This window comes from Budorcas taxicolor, chromosome 3 (assembly GCF_023091745.1).
Source record: "Budorcas taxicolor isolate Tak-1 chromosome 3, Takin1.1, whole genome shotgun sequence".
Lineage (NCBI taxonomy): Eukaryota > Metazoa > Chordata > Mammalia > Artiodactyla > Bovidae > Budorcas > Budorcas taxicolor.
In genome coordinates this window covers 23770687-23794019 of record NC_068912.1, presented here as the reverse complement: position 1 = coordinate 23794019, position 23333 = coordinate 23770687, and the positions used below count along the sequence as shown (strand labels likewise).

At 45.8% G+C, this 23333-nt stretch overlaps 1 protein-coding gene across 1 annotated transcript in view; it reads right to left on the bottom strand.

Annotated features, from left to right (window-relative positions):
- Positions 1–323: 323 nt before the first annotated feature.
- NOTCH2 (notch receptor 2) overlaps positions 324–23333 on the bottom strand; it is a 177350-nt gene continuing 154340 nt past the window's right edge. Inside the window, exons 21-34 of the mRNA XM_052636558.1 lie at positions 22823–23007; positions 20734–20866; positions 18512–18748; positions 15202–15314; positions 13775–14280; positions 12083–12430; positions 11077–11219; positions 10667–10877; positions 10143–10239; positions 8889–9057; positions 7780–8081; positions 6832–6979; positions 6070–6167; positions 324–5143 (exon numbers count right to left, since the gene is read on the bottom strand). Of these exons, the coding sequence (XP_052492518.1) occupies positions 3755–5143; positions 6070–6167; positions 6832–6979; positions 7780–8081; positions 8889–9057; positions 10143–10239; positions 10667–10877; positions 11077–11219; positions 12083–12430; positions 13775–14280; positions 15202–15314; positions 18512–18748; positions 20734–20866; positions 22823–23007 (4079 nt within the window). The 3' untranslated portion in view covers positions 324–3754. The remainder of the gene's footprint in view (positions 5144–6069; positions 6168–6831; positions 6980–7779; positions 8082–8888; positions 9058–10142; positions 10240–10666; positions 10878–11076; positions 11220–12082; positions 12431–13774; positions 14281–15201; positions 15315–18511; positions 18749–20733; positions 20867–22822; positions 23008–23333) is intronic.

Below are 23333 nucleotides of genomic sequence, written 5' to 3'. Positions count from 1 at the left end.
GAGTGGGACTATAAAGAAAGCTGAGTGCTAAAGAATTGATGCTTTTGAACCGTGGTATTAGAGAAGACTCTTGAGTCCCTTGGACTGCAAGGAGATCAAACCAGTCAATCCTAAAGGAAATGAGTCCTGAATATTCATTGGAAGGACTGATGCTGAAGCCGAAACTCCAATCCTTTGGCCACCTGATGCAAAGAACTGACTCATTAGAAAAGACTCTGGTGCTGGGAAAGACTGAAGACAGGAGGAGAAAGGGATGATAGAGGATGGGATGGTTGGATGGCGTCACTGGCTCGATGGACATTAGTTTGAGCAAGCTCTGGGAGTTGGTGATGGACAGGGAGGCCTGGTGTGCTGCAGTCTATGGGTTACAAAGGTCAGACACAACTGAGTGACTGAACTACTACTACTTGGAGAAAGAAAAAAAGACTAGTGCTAGGCTATATGGGATTCAGAATGAAAAGAGTATGTTTTCTCTCAGCAAATTATGACATCATGAGTTAAATCACTGCAAAGTAGGGATGAGGAATGGAAAATAAAAACTGCAATGTCTGTTGAGCTTGACATGTAACTTTTTTATTTTGTGATAAAAATGCTTCCATATAAATTTTGTCATAACTACTTTTAGAATGAAACTTTGAAAGTTAAAAACAAATTGTGCATTTTCCTTACCATGTATAGTTAGGAATATGCAGTCATTTTATTGGTTATTGGGTTTCTCATACAAACAGATATCATATCACTTTTAAGAGAAATGTACACAAGTAAGAAGCCACAGTACCAAACAGTTACGAGTGGGAGCCTCTGGGCATATAAACTTGTCCTCTCAGTCATCGTACATTCAGTATATTAGTTAAGGCCAAAATCCCCAAACCACTTGCCAATGGAATATTACACCTTTGGTTCTCTTTTATGCAAGAATTATGAACTAGCAACCTTAATAATGATGAGAGAATGGACTTGTGCATCATAGCTGATTGCTTACATAAAATCTTTCTCACTCTTTCCCTCAAACCTCTCCCTCCCTCACCAACATGTAAATCAGAAAATGATACTTAATACAAAAGAAACAAATAAAAATATATCCCCAAAGGCAGACAGAACATGACTCAAAGGAAGAATTTATAAAGATAAAACAAGAATGTGAGGGGCAAAGAGGGTGACATAGACCTGTCATAAGAGATATTTCCCATACAAACTTAAGTCTCCACTTCAGAACCCAGTTGAGAAAGTGATTCATCTTATTTTCTCTTTTACTCAATACAACCCACAGGTTCTTAACAATCTAAGTGACTGATAAATGCTTGAAAGGCAGTGTCTTCTTCCTTATCACTGAAGCCTGTTGTTTGTAATGGCAGCTTTCATATTTATTTCTGCAAAACCCAAAGGATCCCAAAGAGGAGCAAGCAAATTAGGCCCACAGTGTGCTTACAGACGGAGGAGGCTATAAGGGATCAAGCTGCTGGATCAGAGCTGACACTCTGAAGAAGAGGGGCCGGAATGGGATGACAGAGAAGTGTAGCTGTGGTGAGGTCCACAGTGGTCCATGGAGACGGGTCCTCCCCATCTGTGAATCAACGAATAGGTCCAAGGATAAAGAGTCACCATTCAGAATGAGAAAATGCTTCACACTATGAAAGAGGTTGGTAGAGTTGCCACATGAGAGAATAAAATACAGAATAAAAAAATAATCTGCTTTTATCAGGGGAAAATGAATTGTATTTTTAGTTCAGTGAACTTGGGCAGGACTAGAAAAACTCTCTGTAGACTTCCATGCTAACAGACACATAGGGTTTCCACATGAAGCCACAGATAAATCTGGTAAATGGGAAGAAATGATGAACACTCTCAGGCAAGGCAGTAAGGAAAACTATCACTGAAGCCAACACAGAGTGGGCAGACCACATATTAATATCTGCAAGAAGCTCCCAGAAGAACTCGTTTCCCGTTGTCATGATATCATAGCACCGGGCAAAAGTGACAGCGTGAAGGCAGAACCAGCTGTTAGCTAACCCAGGGAGAAGACGAAGAAAACTACTTTTCTCCTCTTTCTAGTGTTGGATAGAATGCATGTCCTTGCCAAGACCACAAATACAGGAAGCAGCCTTGGGTGAGATGCAATCACACTCTGAACATGAAGATGACAAGACAGTAAGTCCATTCTTGTCCATCGTCATCTAGAAAGTGACTCTACGAGAGGAAAATATCCCTGGTAAGTGTCTATGTTAGTTGCCTAATGGGGAATCTCATGACTGCCTGAAAGAGAAGGAACTGGGAGCAAAAGATAGCAAAGGCTACCTCATAATTCCTCCCTTTCCAACCTTCTTGTAAGACTGGCTTTGGCCACAGAAACTAGGCCAGCATTCTAGTTCCCACACTTGAACACAGAAAACCCAGGTGTTCAGTGAGGACCTACTGGGTGCACCAGTAATCAGACCACAAAGTGTGGCAGGAAGACAGGTGAAGGGGCCTGCTATTAGAAGGAATGTCAGGAAGTAGAGACTGTGACCACCTGACCGGGGAAGACGACTGTCACGGGGGTTGGGGAGGAAGCCCTTGAGCAGACGAAAGTTTGCTTCTAAATGGCAAGGGAATGTCGTTTGAAGACTCAACAACTACAACAGTCTCCACCTGCTGGATGTGTGAGTGAAGCAGGCCAAGGGTTCTAACGAGTGTAACAAACGTGTTTATGCTGCAGTCAACAGAGTGCCTGGCAGGGACTGGTTAGCGGGTCATCGCTTCTCGCCTGAGTTAGCTTCTCTCTTGGCTCTCTTGGTCATTCCAACATTCCAAACCTTGGTCTGTCTGGGTTTTGTTTTTTTAAAGGGGTCACATTAGCTACACTGCCAAGGATAAACCTTCACACTTACTAGGCGGACACATGGAAAAAAGAAGATCCTTACTATTCTTCCTGGCAAGGTTTGTAGGAACCCAGCATGTAGGCAAGAGAATTTAGGCGCAGCTTCTTGAAGGGGGTTCTGGTCCCCTAAATGGGTTCAAAGGAGAATATTTTGCTCCCCTTCTTCTTTTAGGAATGATATGTAGGAGAAAGGACTATGTCCATTTTCTAAAGAAACATACTTGAAAGGTTTCTGCTGAGACCATAAAGGTAAACCCTGTGAGGCTCCTAGGGACACTGGGAAAACAGGAGAGAAAAGGGAGGCTGCAGGTGCCTCCAGCACAGGCATGATTCAAAGCACAAAGGTTCTGCCCTGGAACAGGCAGGTGGGGTTCCAGCCACAGAGAGGTGCACAATTAAAGCACCAAATGAAGTCAAAAGAATTTTCCAAGGATGAGAACAGGAGACAGGTCACATCTGGCAGAATTCCAGGGCACAACTCCCAGGAGGAGTCTACTGCAGAATCTTCTCATAGATATGGCAGAAGCCCCAAGGCTGAAAAATGCACTCCAGGCTGCAAGAATGTCTACAACAGGCATCCATCTTGTTCTCTGTATTGAAAAGAGGAAATGTGGTCCCAAGTCTTGCATTCATCTTGCAGTTCCGTGAACTTGGAGACTTGACGGGCAAGAGACTACAAGGAGCCTTGTCCCTTCCATGTTCCCCAAACCCCACAGATGCTCAGTGAAGCTAATTAACTCGCTTCTTCGGGTTATCTACAAGAAAAGAGCCTCTCCTCTCTCCTGCCTCCAGAAGCTGGTTCCAGAGATTTCTTCATTTCTTTCCCGGATGACCTTCATTTGTTCCTCAGCAGCATTTACAAGAGGAGTTCTGTGTCTAGGCTGGAGGCAGATTCTTTCATGCATAGACCTGCATGTTGCTGCGTGGTGGCTCAGACATGTGTGTCCCAGGTCCCCGCTGACCTCCTCCAGCACCCCCAGGAGTGGGGCTGGTGGTCACATCTGACCAGTCAGAAGCAGAGTGGGGTGATGAACTTGACCACTGGTCAGGAGACTCTGGGGACGGTGTCAGGTAGGGATGCTCACCCTGGAGGTGACCACTGTGACTGGGTGTTCTCTCAGCAGCATTGGAGGAAGCATAGCTATGCTGTGATGGGGGTGTGGGATACTTACCCACGGAGGCTGGGAAGGGGTGATAGGCTGGGAGAATGGTCTGAGCAACCTGCCCATCCTGCTGGGGCATCATGGCAGTGGGAAAAGCCATACTGGGCAAGCGAGCCATTTCTGGAATCTGATACATGGTGGGCAGGGTACCTGCAACGGCTGGAGGGCAGTTGGACGGAGGCTGGGCAGCCCCAGTTGGTTGGGCAATGCTGCCTTTGGGGATTAGCTGGAAAGTCACAATGGGGGGCAAGGGCTCTCGGGGGGTGGTTAAATGCTTCCCTTCGGGCGGCCTGCTCTGGGGAGCTATGCCAGGGTGGGTGCCCTCAGCTGGAGCCAGGACCATACCGAACATCTCGTTGTACTGGCTCTCATTCACCTCCACGCGGTTCATCCAGTCGGCCGGGACAGGGACTGGATGTAGCCTACCCACGCTCCCTGCGGTGCTGCTGCCTGGGGGCACAATGTGGTGGTGGGACAGCAGCTGGCTCACTGAGGGAAGCACGGTATTGGCCCCATGAGCCAAGGGCTGCATCTCATGAAGGTTAGAGAAAGACAGTGCATGCTGTGCATGGACGGGGCCAGTGGGGGCGGCAGTGGCCAGCATGGGGTTGGGTGAGGCCTGTAAGATTCCAGGGGATGTGATCATTGGGGAGGAGGTGGTGTCAGAAACATATGTGTGTGGAGACTCTAGGGAATCGACGGGGGACAGAGTCACTGAGCTCTCGGAGAGCTGGCCCTTGTCACTCAGAGACTTCTTCCTCCTGTTCCCCTTGGCATCCTTGGCCTCCTTGGCAAGGTTAGGGAGGCTAGTAGGCACGGCACTCTTGGTGTTAGGCCGTCTAGACTTCTTGCCCATTGGGGTATGCTTCAGACTGAGAAAAGATCTGTTGGGCCCACAGATGACGGGTGAGAGTGCAGAAGTCAGCACTGTGCCGGGGGGGCTGGGGGTCACGTTGTACTCGTCCAGCAGGCGCACGATGTCATGGTGCATGCGGTCCCGGGCCACGTCTCGAGGAAGACGGTCCATGTGGTCTGTGATGTCCCGATTGGCAAAATGGTCTAACAGGATCTTGGCTGCTTCATAACTCCCCTCCCGGGCAGCAAGAAACAGGGGTGTCTCCTCCTACAGAAAAAAGGAAAGAAAGAAAAAGCCCATGCAGAGTGCATTTTAATAACACTCCTGAGAATACAGCCATGTTTCTCAATCTTTTTGTTATCACTCCTTTAGACATTTCTTCCTGCCTTCCCACATGAAATTTTAATACCACAGATAAAAAGTGTGCACCTACCTATGTACTGAATGGCTATCTGTAATTTATACATAAAGAAAAATTATTTTACTTCTCCCCAAGATCCAGCTTTGCCCTACTGAGGGCTATGTTTTCTTAATGGGGAAGTGTGAAATAAAGCATGTCCCTGAGCCATAAATTCACCTGCAAGAGCACTGAGCTTATCAAAATAGGGTTCTAAAAGGAGTAACAGAAATAAAGGTATGAGGGGAAGAACCTAAAGCATGTAGAGAAAAATAAGGGAAAGTGAAAGAAAGAAAGACAAAACATCTGAGACAAAGAATGAAATAATGGAAAAGAGGAAATGAACAAGAGAAGATAAGGTGAGCAACAGAGGGAAGCATGACACGGAAGTCAGAGGAAGCAGGAAAACACCATGGAGCCCAAGAACAGGGCAGGGCTGGAGGACGCAGAGCATCAGGAAAACACATAGGAACAAACAAGTGAAAAGGAAGGAAGTGTGTGTGAACAGAACAAAGACCAGGAAAAAGGGAAATGTCAAAGAGAAAGGCAGAAACGGTTACACCAAAGTTATCAAAGGGACAGCCTGGTGCAGAGTGAGCAGCCTAAGGGTCAACTCTGACATTTCACTGGATAAGCCCAGTGCAAGCACTCGGGCACTCTGGACCCATCTTCTGCCCAATCTGCTTCCATCTTTGTCTATCCTTATTACAGAGCAGCTACAGGAGAAAAGGAATGGCCTCATACATAATCCGAGGCACTGCTGTACCTGCCCCCTAGCTCAGAGCCCAGACTGTACCTTGTTGTCCTGCATGTCTCGGTTGGCCCCATTTTTCAACAGCAAAAGGGTTGCCTCCACATTATTCACAGCAGCTGCCCAGTGAAGGGCAGATTTTCCTGCAGGAAAAAACATTTTTATAAGCAGACAGAGTAAGAGGTCATGTCCTACCCCTCCCCATCAGGAAGTGTTATGAGTTGTATAAGGAAACCTCAAACTTCTCAGACAACAGCTAGAAGCCAGTTTTCTCTGGGGGCCCACAGGAAAAACCAAAGATTATCTTCATATTCCCCTATTCTAGAAATACTTTGGTACAGGCTGCCTAGCTTTCAGAAGACCTCTACGTAAAAGGATCATCTGTCTACGGTACCACATCCTTTGTGTGGCAGAATCTACCCTGTCACATGCTGAAGACAATAACCTGCTTTTTTATTACATGCCAGGATATATAGTTAGAATATCTCACCACCCTACCCCTTCCATGAAGTCAGCTCTCATATCCTCAGTAACAAGAGTGGTATACCTGGGAACTTCTGCAGGAAAACTCTCATAGACCTGCTCTTAGATCCAAGAACTCTCACTAAAAATCCCTTCCCAACTTTATCTATGGACTTCGCACTGTCTCAGATCTCTGAACTCAATGTTGCAAAAGGAAGACGGAATGAATGAACGAATCTTCAGTGGGTTCGGATCTGAGACAACTCTTTAGGGATCATGCAATAATTCTTTCCTTAGAGGCCTGCTTTGCAGGTAGGAATCTGACTCCCTGGTGCTCATCCCTACCATGGTCATCCACTGCATTCACATCTGCTTGGCAGTTGATCAGCTCTGCCACCATTCCCTCCACAGCCAGCCGGGCAGCCAGGATCAGGGGTGTAGTGCCATCATTCATCCTCGCGTCTAGATCAGTTACTCGGTTGCGGATCAGTATCTAGAATATGAGAAAGTCCAGAAAAGAGAGTCAGCTGAATACAAAAAATAATGAAGCTAAGATAAGACAGACATAAAAGCATCAGAGTTGAGGCTCTACAGTAAGTTCCTGGACGGCAGGGAATGTTTTGCTATCTTCGTGTCCAGGTTCTCCTAGGGTCAATCAACTAATATCTGTGGAATGAATGAATAAAGGAATAGGATGAATGAATACACAAACAGGTGCTCAAGCTCTACAATGGCTTTGTAAATTAATGTACCTCTGCTTTCTAAAGAAAGAAGAGGGAACGTGGAAAAATACCACAACCTCAATTGTGGTGTACAAGTTAAGATGAGACAGAATTGCTTTCAATTTCCTCTTAAGGCTAAAATAATAGGGCATCAGGTGTGCACTGTGAACTCATGTCAGGAAAACCACCAAGGAGCAGCTGGAAGCCCATACAGTCAGATAAATCTTGAGGGAGAAGCTGACAGACACTAGTTGGAGGCAGGTGTCATGCACCTGATCTTTTCATTTGGGAGGTTATTTTGCCTCATCAAAAACAAAACAAACAAGCAAAAAACAAAGCACTGACGAACAGGCAGAAGACTGGTGTTACCTGCTTTACTATGAGCTAGCTGTATACGGTCAGCTCTGCCTGCCTGCCTCCCTTTCCTGCTTTCCTATCCAGCAGGCATGACTTTATCATCTGCCTTATTCTCTCAAAGAATCACTGAACAAATATAATGGGTTGTTACATGTCTTAATGAAGGGGAAACATTCTAGATTCCTTAGGAATCAACTCTTTACATGATCTTTACCTGGAAGACACCTTGGGCATCAGCGGCCACTGCAGCATGGAGAGGGCAGCGGCCCATGTTGTCCTGGGCATTGGCATCTGCTCCTGCATCCAGGAGACGCTTGGCAGCATCGGCCCTTGAGTACCGGGCTGCGAGGTGCAGGGCCATCTCACCCGTCCGGTCTGTCTGTGCTTGGAGGCTGGCACCCTGGTAGACTAAGTCCGTGATGATGTTAGCAGAAGAGTCCTCTGCATCTTCATCTTCATCACTCATGTCTGAGCTGCCTCCTCGGAGAGAAGCCAGCATCAGTGGGGTGCACCCATCTGGAGGAAAAGGAAATTCCAAATAGCATTCAAGGAGGGGAAGGACACTCATGTTCACTTAACCCTATTGCTGGAAGAGCTCAATTTGAAGAAAATTATTCTTTTCGGAAAAAACCCTGTGCTTCTTGTGATAAATGGCAATTGATTTTCCCTTGATAGTATCCTTTCTGTAAAGAGGAGCTAGTCTCTAAGTTAAACAAGCTTTTCTATTCAAGTTTCTAAGTGCTATGCTTTTTTAAATTGGACATTTAAAAATATCCAGTATTAATAAACTATATACACTGAGGTACGAACTAAACAAATTCTCTATTCCTCTGCTTTGGGATATTATTTTTTTTATCCCACTAAAATCTATCCCAAATAATCACCCTTTTTGTTGCTGAACATGCATTATGTGAGGGCTTCCCTGGTGGTTCAGTGGTAAAGAATCTGCCTGCAATGCAGGAGAGGTGGGTTTGATCCCTTGGTCAGGAAGATCCCCTGGAGGAGGACATGGTAAAGCACTCCAGTATTCTGGAGAATTCCATGGACAGAGGAGCCTGGCAGGCTACAGTCCATGGGGTCACAGAGGCGGACACGACTGAAGCAACTTAGCATGTATGCATGCAGAAGGTGAAACAAAATGAAATCCTGCCTCTTTTCTCATATAAATTTTATTTCTGTAAGCCTGTTTGCCTTAGACATTCATTTCCTCAAGCTGATTTCCAGTCTGATTTCCTCGATCACTGAGTGGGGCAAACACAGGGATAAGGTGGAACCAGGGGGTGGGCATGGCGCAGTGAAGAGAGAAGGCTCGCAGGCACTAACCTGGGCCGCGGACGTTCACATCCAACACGTCCACCTCTTGTTCTGCCTGTGGAGGGGTAAGAGCCAGCGATGGTGTCCTACGGATGTCTGCAGCTTCCAGGTGCTGCTGTGTCCATGGACGCCGATCGATGGGGTCATCTTCTTCTGAGAGCAAAGCCTCATCTTCAGCCTGAAAGAAGAGGTAAACTCTCCTGATCCCTCTGGTATGCCCCCAGGATCTCTCCCAATTCTTTGACTGACTAACTTCTAGCTACCCTTCAAGTAGAGAGCAGACTTTAATTCCTCCTAAAGAATACACGCTGCTCACGCTCCTTAACGAAGCGTTGTATTAGGTGCTTACACAGCATTGCATGGCAGTTCCCACTGCTACCTGAAAGGTTCCTCAGGACAGGGAGCGAGCCTTGTTCAAGGCTGCCTCCTTGTACCCTGTATCCACCCCAGTGCCCAGCACAGAGCCAGCATTCAGGAAGTATTTGCTGGATAATTATTATACTTTTAAAAGCAGCTGACCTTTACAGAATATTCAGTATGCGATAGAAAACAGGTAAGGCAATTCACCCATATTGAAAGAATCATTATTATTTTCCCTATCTTACAGATTAAGGATAAATAAATATAAAGAGGTTAAATAATGTGCCAGAGTTTGGGACTTGAATCCAGTCCTGACTGTAGTAATTTTCTTAACCATCATGCCTGTTTTCCTCAAGTTTATTTCCTCAGAATATCCGTGGAATACATGCATATCCCAGCCGTGTATGTCTATGGGTGAATGGTCTCCTTTTTCATGTCAGACCCAGCCCAATGTACCTCTTACTGCTATATGGCTTTCGTTTCCAGGGATCAAGATTTAAAGCCTCCAAACTCAGTGATCACCGGCTTTCCTCCACTAACTAACTCCACCTTCCCTTGAAGTATCCAGAGAGAATAAGGGAGAGATCTGGCTATGAAAGAAACTGGTGTTTACACATAATAGTCCTTATTCAAGTACCATCAACCTGACATTTGAGGAAGGAATCATGTTTGTTTTATTATTTCTAAAGAGTTCTTTCTGAAAAACGTACATAGTAACCCAAGGCCATCAATGACCTAAATATTCCTGATTTTTGAAACAACCTAGGATAGTCAAGGCCTGGGCAGCATGTACAGACTACCACCCTTCTCTCCCATTCATGATACTCTAGATACCAAAGGACAAAAATGTGAAATATGAGCAGACAATGGCTAATAATGATGCTTCTACCACGGCCAGCTTACCTTGGCTTTCTTAGGCTGGGGCCCTTCATCGTCGACCCAGTGTTCACTCGTTCCGGAACCAATTAGGTTAGCCTCTGAGACTTGCACTGAGAGATTTCTAACATGACAGAATCATGAAGGTATAAAGAACAGGGTTATATCATAAAAGAACATAGAAATTTTCATAATTTTTCTGCCATCACACATTCTCATGGCTACAGTCAGACTTTCAGGACCCAGGGAAAAAATGGGCAATATTACATCCCATTGCCTGAGTAAAAATCATTTCCTTTCCACTAAGCAAGAGCTTACGACAAAGGCATGTCTCATCACAAAAGCTGAGTATCCTTGTGATAATATATACAGAACTGAAGCATCCAGACTCTCATTTTATAGCCACAAGCAGGCATTCAGCATCATGGGCAAGTACAGTAGCATGGCATGGCCAGAACTCTGAATTTAAAATCATGATTCAACAAGATCTGATTTTCCACTTATCCATACTTGTTACTACTGTGAATAGTAGCTTGTTGACAAACTCTTACTTGAGTCCCACAGCATCCTGGCCCACTGGCTCACGACGTTTGTGGTTGCTGGAGTCACGGCGAAGGGTGAAACCTTCAGGCAGCCAGAGGGAGCCATGCTTGCGCTTTCGTTTTGCCATGATAACCCCCAGCAGGATAATAAACAAGATAATGACAACGGCAACAGCAAGCAGATAGAGAAGCTGAGTGCGTTTTGGGGTCAGAGATTCACCTGCAAGTGCAGAGAGATAGGGAAAGTGGTGAACAAAACATCCACCTCTCAATATTCCCACTAAACTCCTTCAGAGAACAACTTTGGCCTCGCTAGCCCTGAGAAACAGAGCGCTGCACACTGTAAGCTGTGCCCCGTTCTCTCTGCCTGCAAGTGGCATTCCTTAGCACACTTTCCCCTTAATTTTAGAGCTACTCACTGACGACAGACACAAGTGGGTACGACAGGGTCCCCTGGATGGCGTGAGAAGCCAGAAGAGCTGCTGCTGCGTCTGTGTTCTTAAAGCACTGGTCTGAGTCTTGAACACACTGGCGGTTGTCAATCTCCAGAAATACCTGAGAGCTGAGGGGAGCCAAGGAGAAATGGCGAGAAAATGTCAACCCAGGAATCTGAGGTAGACCCGCTTCCTCACCCTCAGCCTCGGGCTCTCTACCTCTGGGATGCTGTCTCCAGGAAGATCCCAGAAATTAAGATATGGTTTACATCCTAATTCTCACTTAGGGTGGGCTACAGTCCATGAGGTCACAAAGAGTCGGACATGACTGAGTGACTAACACTTTCACGTTCTTGGTTTGGCTGCATCTAACTGTTTTGACTTTTAGGCAACATAAGACACATTGAGAAAATGGGGTGAAGTTGCCTTTGGTGGGCTGCTTCTACCCCTTCCCCCTTCCGGTGTATTCAACGGTACATACAGCTACTCTAAAAACATACCCCTACCTTTTTCTTTTTGTTCCTTACTCTCCTTTCTCTCTGCATCCGTACTCGAGCTAGCTAGCAAGCTGAACATTGTGAGATACCAAAAAATCCTGAGTGTGGATGACATAATATATGCAGAACATCACCCTTGTCAAAGAGATAGAAATGAAGGGCCTTGAAAAGAAGTCCAGGATTAATACAAAGAGGAGTCATCACTAGAAGGATTTACGCCAACTCTGGCAAATGGTTAGAGATTCTAGCACATGAGGAGCCCGTTCTGACGTCCTGCCACTTGACTTGCTTCAGCCCACTTTTCAGGATTCCAAGATCAAGGCAAACCCTGAGCACTGACCGTAAAGACTGGTATTACAGGCTTGTGTTATTCGGCTGACTGTTTTGTCTTCTGACCTTTCATCTTGATAGGTGCAGTTGCAGTTACGATATCTGTGTATCAAAGTGCTCAGCTTGATAAAATTAAGCTTTAAGTTCAGAAATTAAACACCTACCCAGCCACTTCCTGTTCTTCATCTCCAGGAAGGGACCTGCGTGTCAATCTCTGCTTCTTCATGGCAGCTGACTTCCCACCATAATAGGGGTAGACCATGAGCTCCCCCTGGGCGTCCCGTTTGATGCGGAGGTTAGTGTGGAGCAGGGTGCCCAGTGCCCGCAAGAATCGGCGGGCATCCTGGAGCAGTTGTTCAGGGGGCATCAGCACCACGATGACGAGGGTGCCCTCTGCCAGGTTTTCTGGCCGGTCCGCAGCACAGTCCAGCCCATCCCAGCCACACTCCTCACTGTTGCAACCCTGGTCACAGTGGTTGTCTTCGTAGTGGTCTGCACAGTACTTGTCATATCTAGGCAGAGGGAGGCAGAGAACATGGTAAGATCACAGTGGAGCTCTGTTTTCCACTTGGAACTAATGCGGATTTTCCTACCCATCTTCTACAGCTCAGATTAGATCCTGAATGTCCTCTGAAGCCTCTGTGACTCTCTGTGCCTGACTGCTTAGAGTATATACAGTCTATACACCTTAGCATCAGTGAGTGCTCTCTGAATGAGAAACAAAGCTACTTACTAAACTCATGGGCCCCTAGGCAGCTTGTCATCATGTTAAATCAGATTTGTAAACAAATCTGAAACAAAAATACCTGGCTCATGTTTCCTTTATTTTTATATCCATTGCCTCTGGGTTTCCAGCAGTAAGACAAGACTCTAGAGAGTGCTTCCACAAACTGCAAAGTAGCCCCATACCAACAAGAGATGCTGTACAGTTGACCTTTGGCCCATTTGATATGGCCCATTTCTTTTCTAATCAAGACTGTATCTTCACTGTGGAAGGTAGGTGGCGAGAAGTGTGTCCCACACAGGATACCAGATCTAATTCGTACAGCATCTTTCAAACATTGGGAAATGGAAACTGACTCCCAAAGCCCGTTGATGCAAAAATCGTTTGATCTCCACTCACCCCTTCTCCCTCCTCACTCCCATCCCTGATGGTTACACCACTCGGTCCAACTTGCCACTCTAGCTCAGTGAGGAGATCAGGAGTCAGGAGGAGCTATATCTGCTCTGGCAAGTTCTTGAACCTCCCAAGTCTCCCTTCCCTGGCCTGTTAAAGGCCATTAACAACACCAATGCCTCACAAGGTTGTTGAGAATTAATCAGGGTTGAACCAAATGGGATGACTAAATGGAAAGCTATTATGTAACCCACAAAGCCCCCTATAGTTGCAGCAGTGAAGACCAGGAGGGTTAAGCTGACTAATTTAGCAGATGCTTTCCGATAAATCTGGAGGGGAAACCCAGTCTTAGGGAAAGGCACGGGATGAATAGAGAGGGGTACAGACCTTTGCAACCATGCTGCAGGCAGATTATGTGAGAGGCTGCCTGACAGTGGGTAACAGTTCCAAAAGTCACTTCCCCTGGGAACCTGTGACAGCAGCAGGCGAGGAAGCAGAGACAGGCAGAGAGAGAGTGGCTGTGCAGTGAGCGTTTCTGCCCCTCGGTCAGCAAGGGAGAGCTCAGGGTAGTGTGTGATGGGGCAGGGTGGCACCAGGGAGAAGAGGGCAACTGGTGCCAGTCCAGAAGGCGGAGGTGGCTTGGGCAGAAGCACTGGAGTGGTTAGCAGCAAAAGAACAAGCGACCGAGGTGTGTTAGTGACAGCGCTGCCCCTCCGTTCTGGGGACCCTGGGCGCTTACTTGCATGTCTTGCTGCTCTTCTGGCATTCAAAGTTGTCAAACAGGCACTCGGCCGTGTTGCACAGCTCGTCGCACTGGTTGTTGATGTACTCCCAGCAGGGCAGCGGGGAGGAGCAATTGGCCCAGGGGTCTTCCATGGTGAGGGAACAGTCCCCCCCGTCCCACTGGCAGGCATGGCTGTTGCACACGTCATCACAGATGCCGTCCCGAGCTTTGTCGGCACAATACTGGCTCAGGCAGGTGGCGGGAGGGGTGCTGGTGGGGGCGCTGTAGAGTTCACAGTGGCTGCCCCGGAAGGGTGGGGCACACTGGCAGGAGTAGTACGGAGGCTGGCGCTGAGGGTGGCAGCTCCCCCCGTGCTGGCAGGGGCTACTGGCGCAGCCCGAGTCACAGTCCTGGGGGTTGGGGCAGAAGCAGCGGGGGCCCGAGGCCGTGTGCACACACTGCTCCCCTCTCCTGCACTTCACCTGTCCGCAGCTGCTCTGGCACCGCACCCCAGAGAAGCCCTGTGAGAATCAGTGGACGAGTGAGGATGGCAGGTGACTCGTGAGGGCAGGCCCCATTTTCTCCCCAGGCCCCTCACCGCCACACCTCTAGGGAGGTAAAGACTAGGCTCTTGAGTAAGATCCCTCCAGGTAGCCTCCTGGACCGAGTTATAGGAAGAGACTTCTTCAAGTCAACCTACAGGTCAGGGTGGTGGTTCCAGGATGAATACAGAACTTTTTTACTCTTAAGAGCTTGCTTCTAGAAATGAAGTCCGGAGTTCACGTTAGGATAAGGTGACCCCGAACCTATTAGCACCTTTCCAAATCATCAGTAGATCACTCATACAGTGACTTTACAGGGGAAAAAACACACTTCAGAGGATCAGATGTCTAAAAGACTTTCCTATGTCATTTTGTTCTTGGACGCCTGGCTCAGTCCAGGCCAAGGTTACTGGACAGGTTTCCTTTTGATATCCCTCTACTCATCTGTTAGGAAGCTTTTAGCTTCTGGCAGGAGCAAAAGTGTTTGCAGAGCAAATGGCTAACGTTAAGACTTCCTTCTAGTTGAAGAAGCGATCTGTTCCCAAATAACTGCTGTCGAGGGATGTGAGCAGAGTAACATTTCCAATACTCTGTCCCAGTCTGGGCGGCAAGACTACCCTCCAGCACAAGACCAGAAGCCAAATACACTAGCCCTGTTCCCAAGGGAATATCCCACTGCCCTCAGTGCTTCTGAGGACTGACAGTCACAGATCAGGGAGCTCACTGTTTCCCGAAGTATTTTAATAGTTTTAAGTGGAAAACGGAAGCACTTTCTCCTAAAGAGGCTAACATTAAGAAACGTCCCCACCAAGAAAGCTCCCCACCGAGCTCGGAAATGCCAGGTTTCCTCTCGGCTCTGTCACAGGCTATATGGAATTCAGTAGGCACCGTGGCACTCACCGGGGGACAGCGACAGACGAAACCATCGGGCATGTTGCTGGCCACAGCACAAGTGCCTCCATTCAGGCAAGGCATCTGGGGACACACGTCGATGAACGTTTCACAGTGACGACCTCAGAGTAGAAAATGAAAGGGGTTTTTAAAAGGTGGAAGCAGTAACTCAGGTTATTGAACAGGATACTACTGGGATGTGAGCTAGTCAGAGGATTAGAGAGGGAGCAAGAGGTGTGAGAATTGAGTTCTAAGCCTAAGGGGACATGAGAGGATGAGGAAGGCACACGCTAGATCCCAACATCCTTGGCCCATCACCCACTCAGGACAGTTCCCTCATCTGTCTTATCTACAGTAATAAGTGCAAATGGCACATGACTGAACTGACTCACAAAACAAGATATGTACAAAAAATGACTAACTCCTCAAAAAAAAAAAAGAAAACGACAGCTAAGCTCTTTTGAAGGCACTTTAGCTTTTGTAAGTCAAAAGCATTTAGCAAAAATTCACTGCATTTTGTTAACACTGTCTACTTCATGAGACAGGCTGCTGCTGCTGCTGCTGCTAAGTCACTTCAGTCGTGTCTGACTCTGTGCGACCCCACAGATGGCAGCCCACCAGGCTCCCCCGTCCCTGGGATTCTCCAGGCAAGAACACTGGAGTGGGTTGCCATTTCCTTCTCCAATGCATGAAAGTGAAAAGTGAAAGTGGAATCACTCAGTCGTGTCCGACCCTCAGCGACCCCATGGACTGCAGCCTTCCAGGCTCCTCTGTCCATGGGATTTTCCAGGTAAGAGTCCTGGAGTGGGGTTACAGTAGCCTGGACAGGCTACACCAGGCCAATACATCAAAAACAGTGATTAACATATATATGCTACTATAGGTAAAACCGATAACTAATAAGAACCTACTGTATAGCACAGGGAACTTAACTCAGTAGTCTGCAATGACCTACATGGGGAAATAATCTAAAATAGAGTGGATTGATGAATATGTAGAACTGACTCACTTTGCTGTACAGCAGAAAATAACACAACATTGTAAATCAACTATATTGTAATAGAAATTAAAAAGAAAAACTTTTGGGACGGGGCCATGGCTAATTCATGTTAATGTATGGCAAAACCCACCACAATACTGTAAAGTAATTAGCCCCCAATTAAAATAAATTAATTTTTTAAAATGTCGATTTGCAGTTTATATTGAATTTTCATCAGTGACATCTGTTTTAAAATGTTCCAGGCTTTCTGTAACCTTATTGGCATTGTTTTAAAACATAGCTTATGTTAGCATTACCTACACAGCTTGTGTTAGTAGAAACTAACACAACATTACAAAGCAATTATATTCCAATAAAAATTTAAAACAAACATACAAAAAAACCCCCACAGCTTAACATTCCTACATAATTGTGATTGAGAGTCAAAGGATTTTTTAATTCGCAGGTGTGGAAAACAGAAACACCACTTCTGGCTGCTGCTGCTGCTGCTAAGTCACTTCAATCGTGTCCAACTCTGTGCGACCCCATAGATGGCAGCCCACCAGGCTTCCCCGTCCCTGGGATTCTCCAGGCAAGAACACTGGAGTGGGTTGCCATTTCCTTCTCCAGTGCAAGAAAGTGAAAAGTGAAAGTGAAGTCGCTCAGTCGTGTCCGACCCTCAGCGACCCCATGGACTGCAGCCTTCCAGGCTCCTCCGTCCATGGGATTTTCCAGGCAAGAGCACTGGAGTGGGGTGCCAGTGCCTTCTCCGCCACTTCTGGCTATGGGACCCCAATTCAAGGTGGTCTCCACTCCTTTCGCCTATTTCCTTCTTTCTTCCTAGGGCTCTTCAGCACTTCCAGATAAAGGAAGCCTCAGAGGTAATGAAAGGAACAGGAGTCAGTGGTCTTCTAGTTCTCAAGCATATCATGACCAGTGTGAGACGACAGATTTGTTCATAGTCTTTCTGTCCAGGGTTGCCTCACACATATGACGTTCGTGTTGGATTGTTTCTCTTTTCATGCTGTACCTAGGTGTTTTCCATATTTCAAAATCTACCTCCCCCCCCTTTTTTTAAATAAGATTCCAAAGTTCTTAAAGGTAATATATCTTTAAAATTGGAAGGGGGGGGGGGGGATGTCTGGATATAATAAGCCCAGAATGTAGCAGAGTTCAACTTTCCAGATTACTAGTAAGTAGACTGATGCAGACTGTCATCTGACTTCCAAAGAATACTTCTACAGCAAAAGATTTGAGCTGACCCCAGAGTGCAAGACAGATTTCTGGGTAACTGATGGCACTGCCATATTTAGATATAAACAGCTATTTTAGTCCCCCAAAGTCACCAAGTTGCCCTTCTCCAGAAATAACTAGTAACTGTCTATGATAAAACCCCTATTCGGAGGCAGGACTCACTCATGTTTGTAATCTGTGATGAACACAGCCAAGTCTTAGCATGCAGGCCCTGCTTGTGACCTCTGAAGTTCTCCTGTTCATACCCTCATCAGTTAGTTTTTGGTTAAACAGCCCAATTTGGATCTATTCCCTTTAATCGTCCAAGAAGACCCTAAACTTCTTTGGATCCCAGAAGGTAGAAAGGTCACTATGGCAGCAACAACCCAGGCACTCAAGCCACTACATGCCACAGGAGGCAGGGTGACAAAACCAGAGTTAGATGTAAGGTTCCTGAACATGAGATGAAACAAGTTCCAGAGATGGATGGTGGTGATGGCAGCATAACAATGTGACTGTCCTCAATACCACTGAACAGCATACCTAAAAATGGTAAAGACGGTAAACTTTATTTATATGTATTTTACCTCAATTTAAAAATGTTACTTTGCTCAACTTCTCCCAACATTCTATTTCTTTTTTTCATATTTCTGCTACAATAAGATGTAATTAATATATAACAAAAGAGATAGGATCTCTCAGGAAACACAAACATCTGTGGAGCACAGGCCTAGGAAAAAGTTGGGCCCTTGAATTAAGCTGGTCTAGATTTTCACCCTTGCACCTCTGAGGGCAGCCTGGACTGCATACAGCTCACCAACGACTACCTGTGGCCTTCCCTGGTGGCTCAGATGGTAAAGAATCTGCCTGCAATGCAAGAGACCCGGGTTTGATCCCTGGGTCAGGAAGATCCCCTGGAGAAGGAAATGGCAACCCACGCCAGTATTCTTGCTTGGAGAATCCCACAGACAGAGGAGCCAGGCAGGCTACAGTCTATGGGCCAGAAAAGCTTCCCTTGGTCTAGATGTGTCATGCAGGGCCCAGTTTCCTCACTGAAACCCCCACCCCACTGCGTGGCTGGGGAAGCTGGAAAGGTGCTCAGCTCACCAGTGAAGGTGCTGCGGCAGACGCACAGGTAGTCATTGGTGAGCTGAATGCAGTCCAGGCTGCCCTCAGAGCTGCAGGGGCTGGACAGGCACTCGTTGATGTCCCCCTCGCAGCGTTCTCCAGCAAAGCCTGGCAAGCAGCGACAACTGTAGCCCCCAATCCTGTCTACGCACTGGCCACCATTAAGGCAGTGGGGACCTCTGGCACAGTCGTCAATGTTCTCTTCACAAAGCAGGCCTAGAGGAGAGAGAGGAGGGAGAGGAAATTATGACGGTTCTTGGAACGCTGCCTTCCAGGAAGGGAAAACCAGCCCTGGTGGCATTTCCACAATTAGTCAGGCTGGAACCATTTTGGTCAGGCAGGGCATAACACACGCTTGACCCGGGATTGTGCCCATCCTCTTGGACACCAGTAAGCAAAGGATGTACTCAGGGCTTCTCATGTACTCCCCACACAACCCAGTGATGAAGCAATACCTTAGGGCATAGCTAGAATTATTTTTCCACTTGAAAGGTGAGGAAATTGGAACTCAGGAGAGATTTGGTAACTTTTCATTAATTTATTTGTTTTGATTTAAAATATAAAAACAGTTAAAAAGAATATAACTATAAATAAATAGACTACAAGTAATCACTGGTAAGAATTGGAAGTAAATTTTGAATCACATAAATGACTTTTTCTGTAAAACAGTGTAAGTGCACAAATATCAAAAAAATAGAAGGGAAATATCCTGTTGAGAGCTCAAAGGTTATTCCATTTAAAACAGAACTCATTTAATGTGCTATAGATGTAAAAGGCCCATCAAGTATGAACATCCATACATATTTTCGAGGAAGAAACAAAAGAAATCAATGACTATTCTAGATGTGATTTCATGATCAATTCAAAAAAATTACAGAAGAAAGAAAAACAATACTGTATTCTTACCACTTGTAATAGCAAGACTATTGGAAAGAAAAGAAAAATTTTTTTTAAAAAAAGGCCTCAGTTTCAACAGCAATCAGTTCAGTCGCTCAGTCGTGGCCGACTCTTTGCGACCCCATGAACTGCAGCATGCCAGGCAAAAGATAAAATATCTAAGAATAATCTTAACAAGAAATGCACTACACCTACATGAAGACTTTAAAGTAGACCTAAAAGACACAAAAGGAAACTTGAATAAACAGAAAGACACATTGGGTTGGTCAGGAAGACTCCTCGGGGGGTCTCTAAAGATGTCAGTCTTCTTTACACAAATTCATAAATTTAATGTGACCTCAATAAAAATAGTAACAGGATTTTTAATGGATAATATTACCACTAGAAGTAATTAAAATTAACCTCTACTTCTCTTTCAAGTACTGAGCAGAAAACAACTCTCCTTTAATGGAACAAATCTTCAAATATTTAAAGGCTGTTTCTCCTTAGTTTTGACTTCCCTGTTAATCTCACTCCTCAATAACTAGCCTACTACTGGGGAACTTTTCCATTCTAATTTAGCCAACTCCGAACTCAAGAAGGAAAGCCAAAATCCACTGACCCAAAGGTTTAAGACAGTATAAATATTTCTCTAACATTCTATTCTCTTTGATGAGAATCAATTTTCCACCATTGTGGATGGCTTTTTCTTTTCACATGCTGCTCAGAGCAGGCACCATTATAACTACATCTCTTTTAAAAAATGATACTCCAAGCTCTTTCCAGGAGATTGTTTGCAGGCAAGGGAATGCCCCTGGTGGAATGATGGTTCCACCATCCACCATCTAGGGTTGCATCTCATTAGGTCTTATTGTAATTCTTAGTTCATTCTTGGACCATCAACCTTCTCCCCTTGGGCTTACGAAAACAGGCAAATGTTTTCATTTATTTATTTTCCCACTTTATGGAGGCAAGACTTGAAGTTCGGAAAAATACACGAGCTGGTAAATACAAATAATTTATTCAAGTGGCTACTGGTTGTTTTCCCTCGAAGTACCAAGAGATCTTGCTAACCAGGTTAACTCTGCTGCAACATTATGTCATTTGCACATTCTGTGTTTCATGGGTTTTAACAACAACCAGACAGAATTGAGAACAGGCGTCAGAACACCAGAGCCTGGCAAGAGAGCAATGAAATGGCTTGAATCTCTTAAGATTCAGAATAATGCTGAGTCTTGTTTTAAAAATTCCTTCACGAGACTAAAAATGCATTTATAACTTAAGAGAATGCCCTGGATGGAAGAGAGGTAAGGCTGAGTTCATACCCCGAGTGCCTGGTGGACAGGAGCACTTGAAGTGGTTCACAAGGTCGATACAGGTGCCTCCATTCTGGCATGGCTGGTTCTGGCACTCATCCACTTCATACTCGCAGTTGACACCCTGATATCCAGGGACACACTGCCAAGAGCAAAGCAAAAAGAACAAGAAATGTTGGACTATTGTTGGATGCATATCATGGGAGCAAATGAAATCAGGTAAGTTACTGTGACCCTTTTCTGCCAAACCCCACCCAGCTCTTGTACGCCTCTCTGGTATCATCACACTCCTTACTCACCATCTCGTGCAGAGTCAACTCACAGCTCAATGGCATTTCTATCCAATCACTTCTAGCCAAAAAAGCCACTTGAAAAGGAAGGCAAAGACTGAATATTCTGAGGGATATCTCAAATGATGCCCGTGCAAAAACTATCCGTCCCTTCTGTGTGCAGGTTTTCTCATCTTTAAAACATTCATTCCTTTGTATGTGATGAGGACCCGGTGGCCCACAGAAATGGTACATGTGGATGGTAGTAAAGATAATGCGTGTATTTACTGATCCCCATGCTCAGGAAACTACATGTTTATGTGTGAGAAACTGGCTGATGTAGGGGTGGGGGCACCAAGAGGTGGGCAAGCTAGCTGTGCTAGATGTAGGCGTTCTAGGGCCTTCAGAGCTGATCAAGGAAGAAAATGCTGACCATGAAGTGGCTCTATTTGGGCAATGCTTTGAGTCCCTCACAGCAAAATTACTGGAATTGATTGCTGTATGCTTCCCAGTATAGCTATCGAATTTTATAAGTACGAAGTGCCACCTTCTGGTTTAAAACTATGCAACATCTCCTTTCTTTTTTTTTTAATGCCATTTTTGGTGAACCTATAAAGCAACAGCAGCAGTTACAAAATGTTGCCTGAGTACTTCTGAGAGCTCAAAACAAAGATCTGTGTATAGGCTGAATAAAAAGATGTTCAATTCATAGTGCAAACTGCATATGAATAACTTAAACATCTCTCACTGGACTTTTGATGCAAACCTTAACAGAGATGTGACTCAGAGAGAGATAAAAAAAGGATAAGAAGAGGAGGGCAGATGAACTCAGAGGGAAGAGGGTAACAGAGAGGGGCTGACATGTTTGGTGATATGACTCAGCAGCCAGGCCAGAGTCTCTGGGTCACAGAGCTCTGAAGGACAGCATGGGCTCGGTATCTTCACATCCTGGGGCCCATCTTACCTGTGGCTAGCAGTGCCAGGTGCAGTTTTGCAGAATATATAAAGCAGGCAGGCCCTAAGTGAATAAATTCTACTTCTTAGGGCTATGTTTTAAAAAAAATGGTACCAGTGGCTTTCGAACTAAAAATAAGAAACAGGGACTGATACCCTGAAGCCATCTTTGGCTCATTTTGAGAAGCAGAGTTTTTCTCGGTGTTGCTTGGTGGCCCAAACTGGTATCAAATTCATGTCTCTGGTATTTTGTCAACATCTTGATCTATCAGCCCAGACATTAAGAAGACAATGATGTTGCTATTGTTGTTGAGTTGCCAAGTTGTGTCTGACTCCTTGTGACCCCGTGGACTGCAGCATGATACGTTCCTTAAAAGATACATACGCCCTCAAATATACACTTGTAACAGTATGATGCTACACAGAACAGGTTGGGTAACATTTTTTTGAGAGAATTATTAGTCGATTGACCAATGACTGTTTACAAACATGACATGGGTCAAAGGCCCACTCCTCAAAGTGGCTTCTCCTATCTCAACTGCTTATTCAGAGAAGTACCAGGGGCCACTGGGCTGGGTAGGCTGGGAAATGCACCCTGGCAGAGTATTGCAGCTCTGGATTCTGGAAGCAATCCTGTGGAAGCAAGATGGTTCCAGACTTCGGTGAAAATAGCTTACCAGAGCTCTTCTAACTTAATGCACAGGGGACTGAAAGCAACAGTGATTAGAAAGCAATGTAATCATGATTCGCAGAAAGAAAAGAAATCTATAAATTGCGAGAATCAGACATACGCAGCTAAACTCAGGATGCCCGTGTTTGTAAGCAGCGTGCCATCTTCCGGAAGGCCTCTGACTTTGCCTGCTCCTCTTACTCACCTCACATCTGTATCCACCAATGAAGTCCCGGCAGGTGGCGCCATGCTGGCAGGGATTGGACGAGCACTCATCAAGCTGGTCCTCACAGTAGCTCCCGGTGTAGCCCAGGGGGCACTGGCAGTGATGCGAGTTGCCCGCGCTGATACAGACGCCGGAGTGCTGGCACAAGCGGTCAACGGGCACCCCTGCGAAACCCAGTGGAGGAAGGAACGTCACGGAACAGCACACAACACGTCAGGGTCAGCTGAACTAATCTAAGCTGGTTGACACATTATATTTTATTCTTGTCTAGTTCACAACCCTCAGGATCTGTTTTGTGTTAAAACTAAATAAGTGCTGCATATACGTGAAATTTATAAAGATGGGACTGATGAACCTATTTGCAGGGCAGCAGTGGAGATGCAGACATAGAGAATAGGCTTATGGACCCAGAGCCAGGGGGCACTGCGGAAGGAGAGGGTGGGACAAATGGAGAGAGAAGCATGGAAACATAAACACTACTATGCGTAAA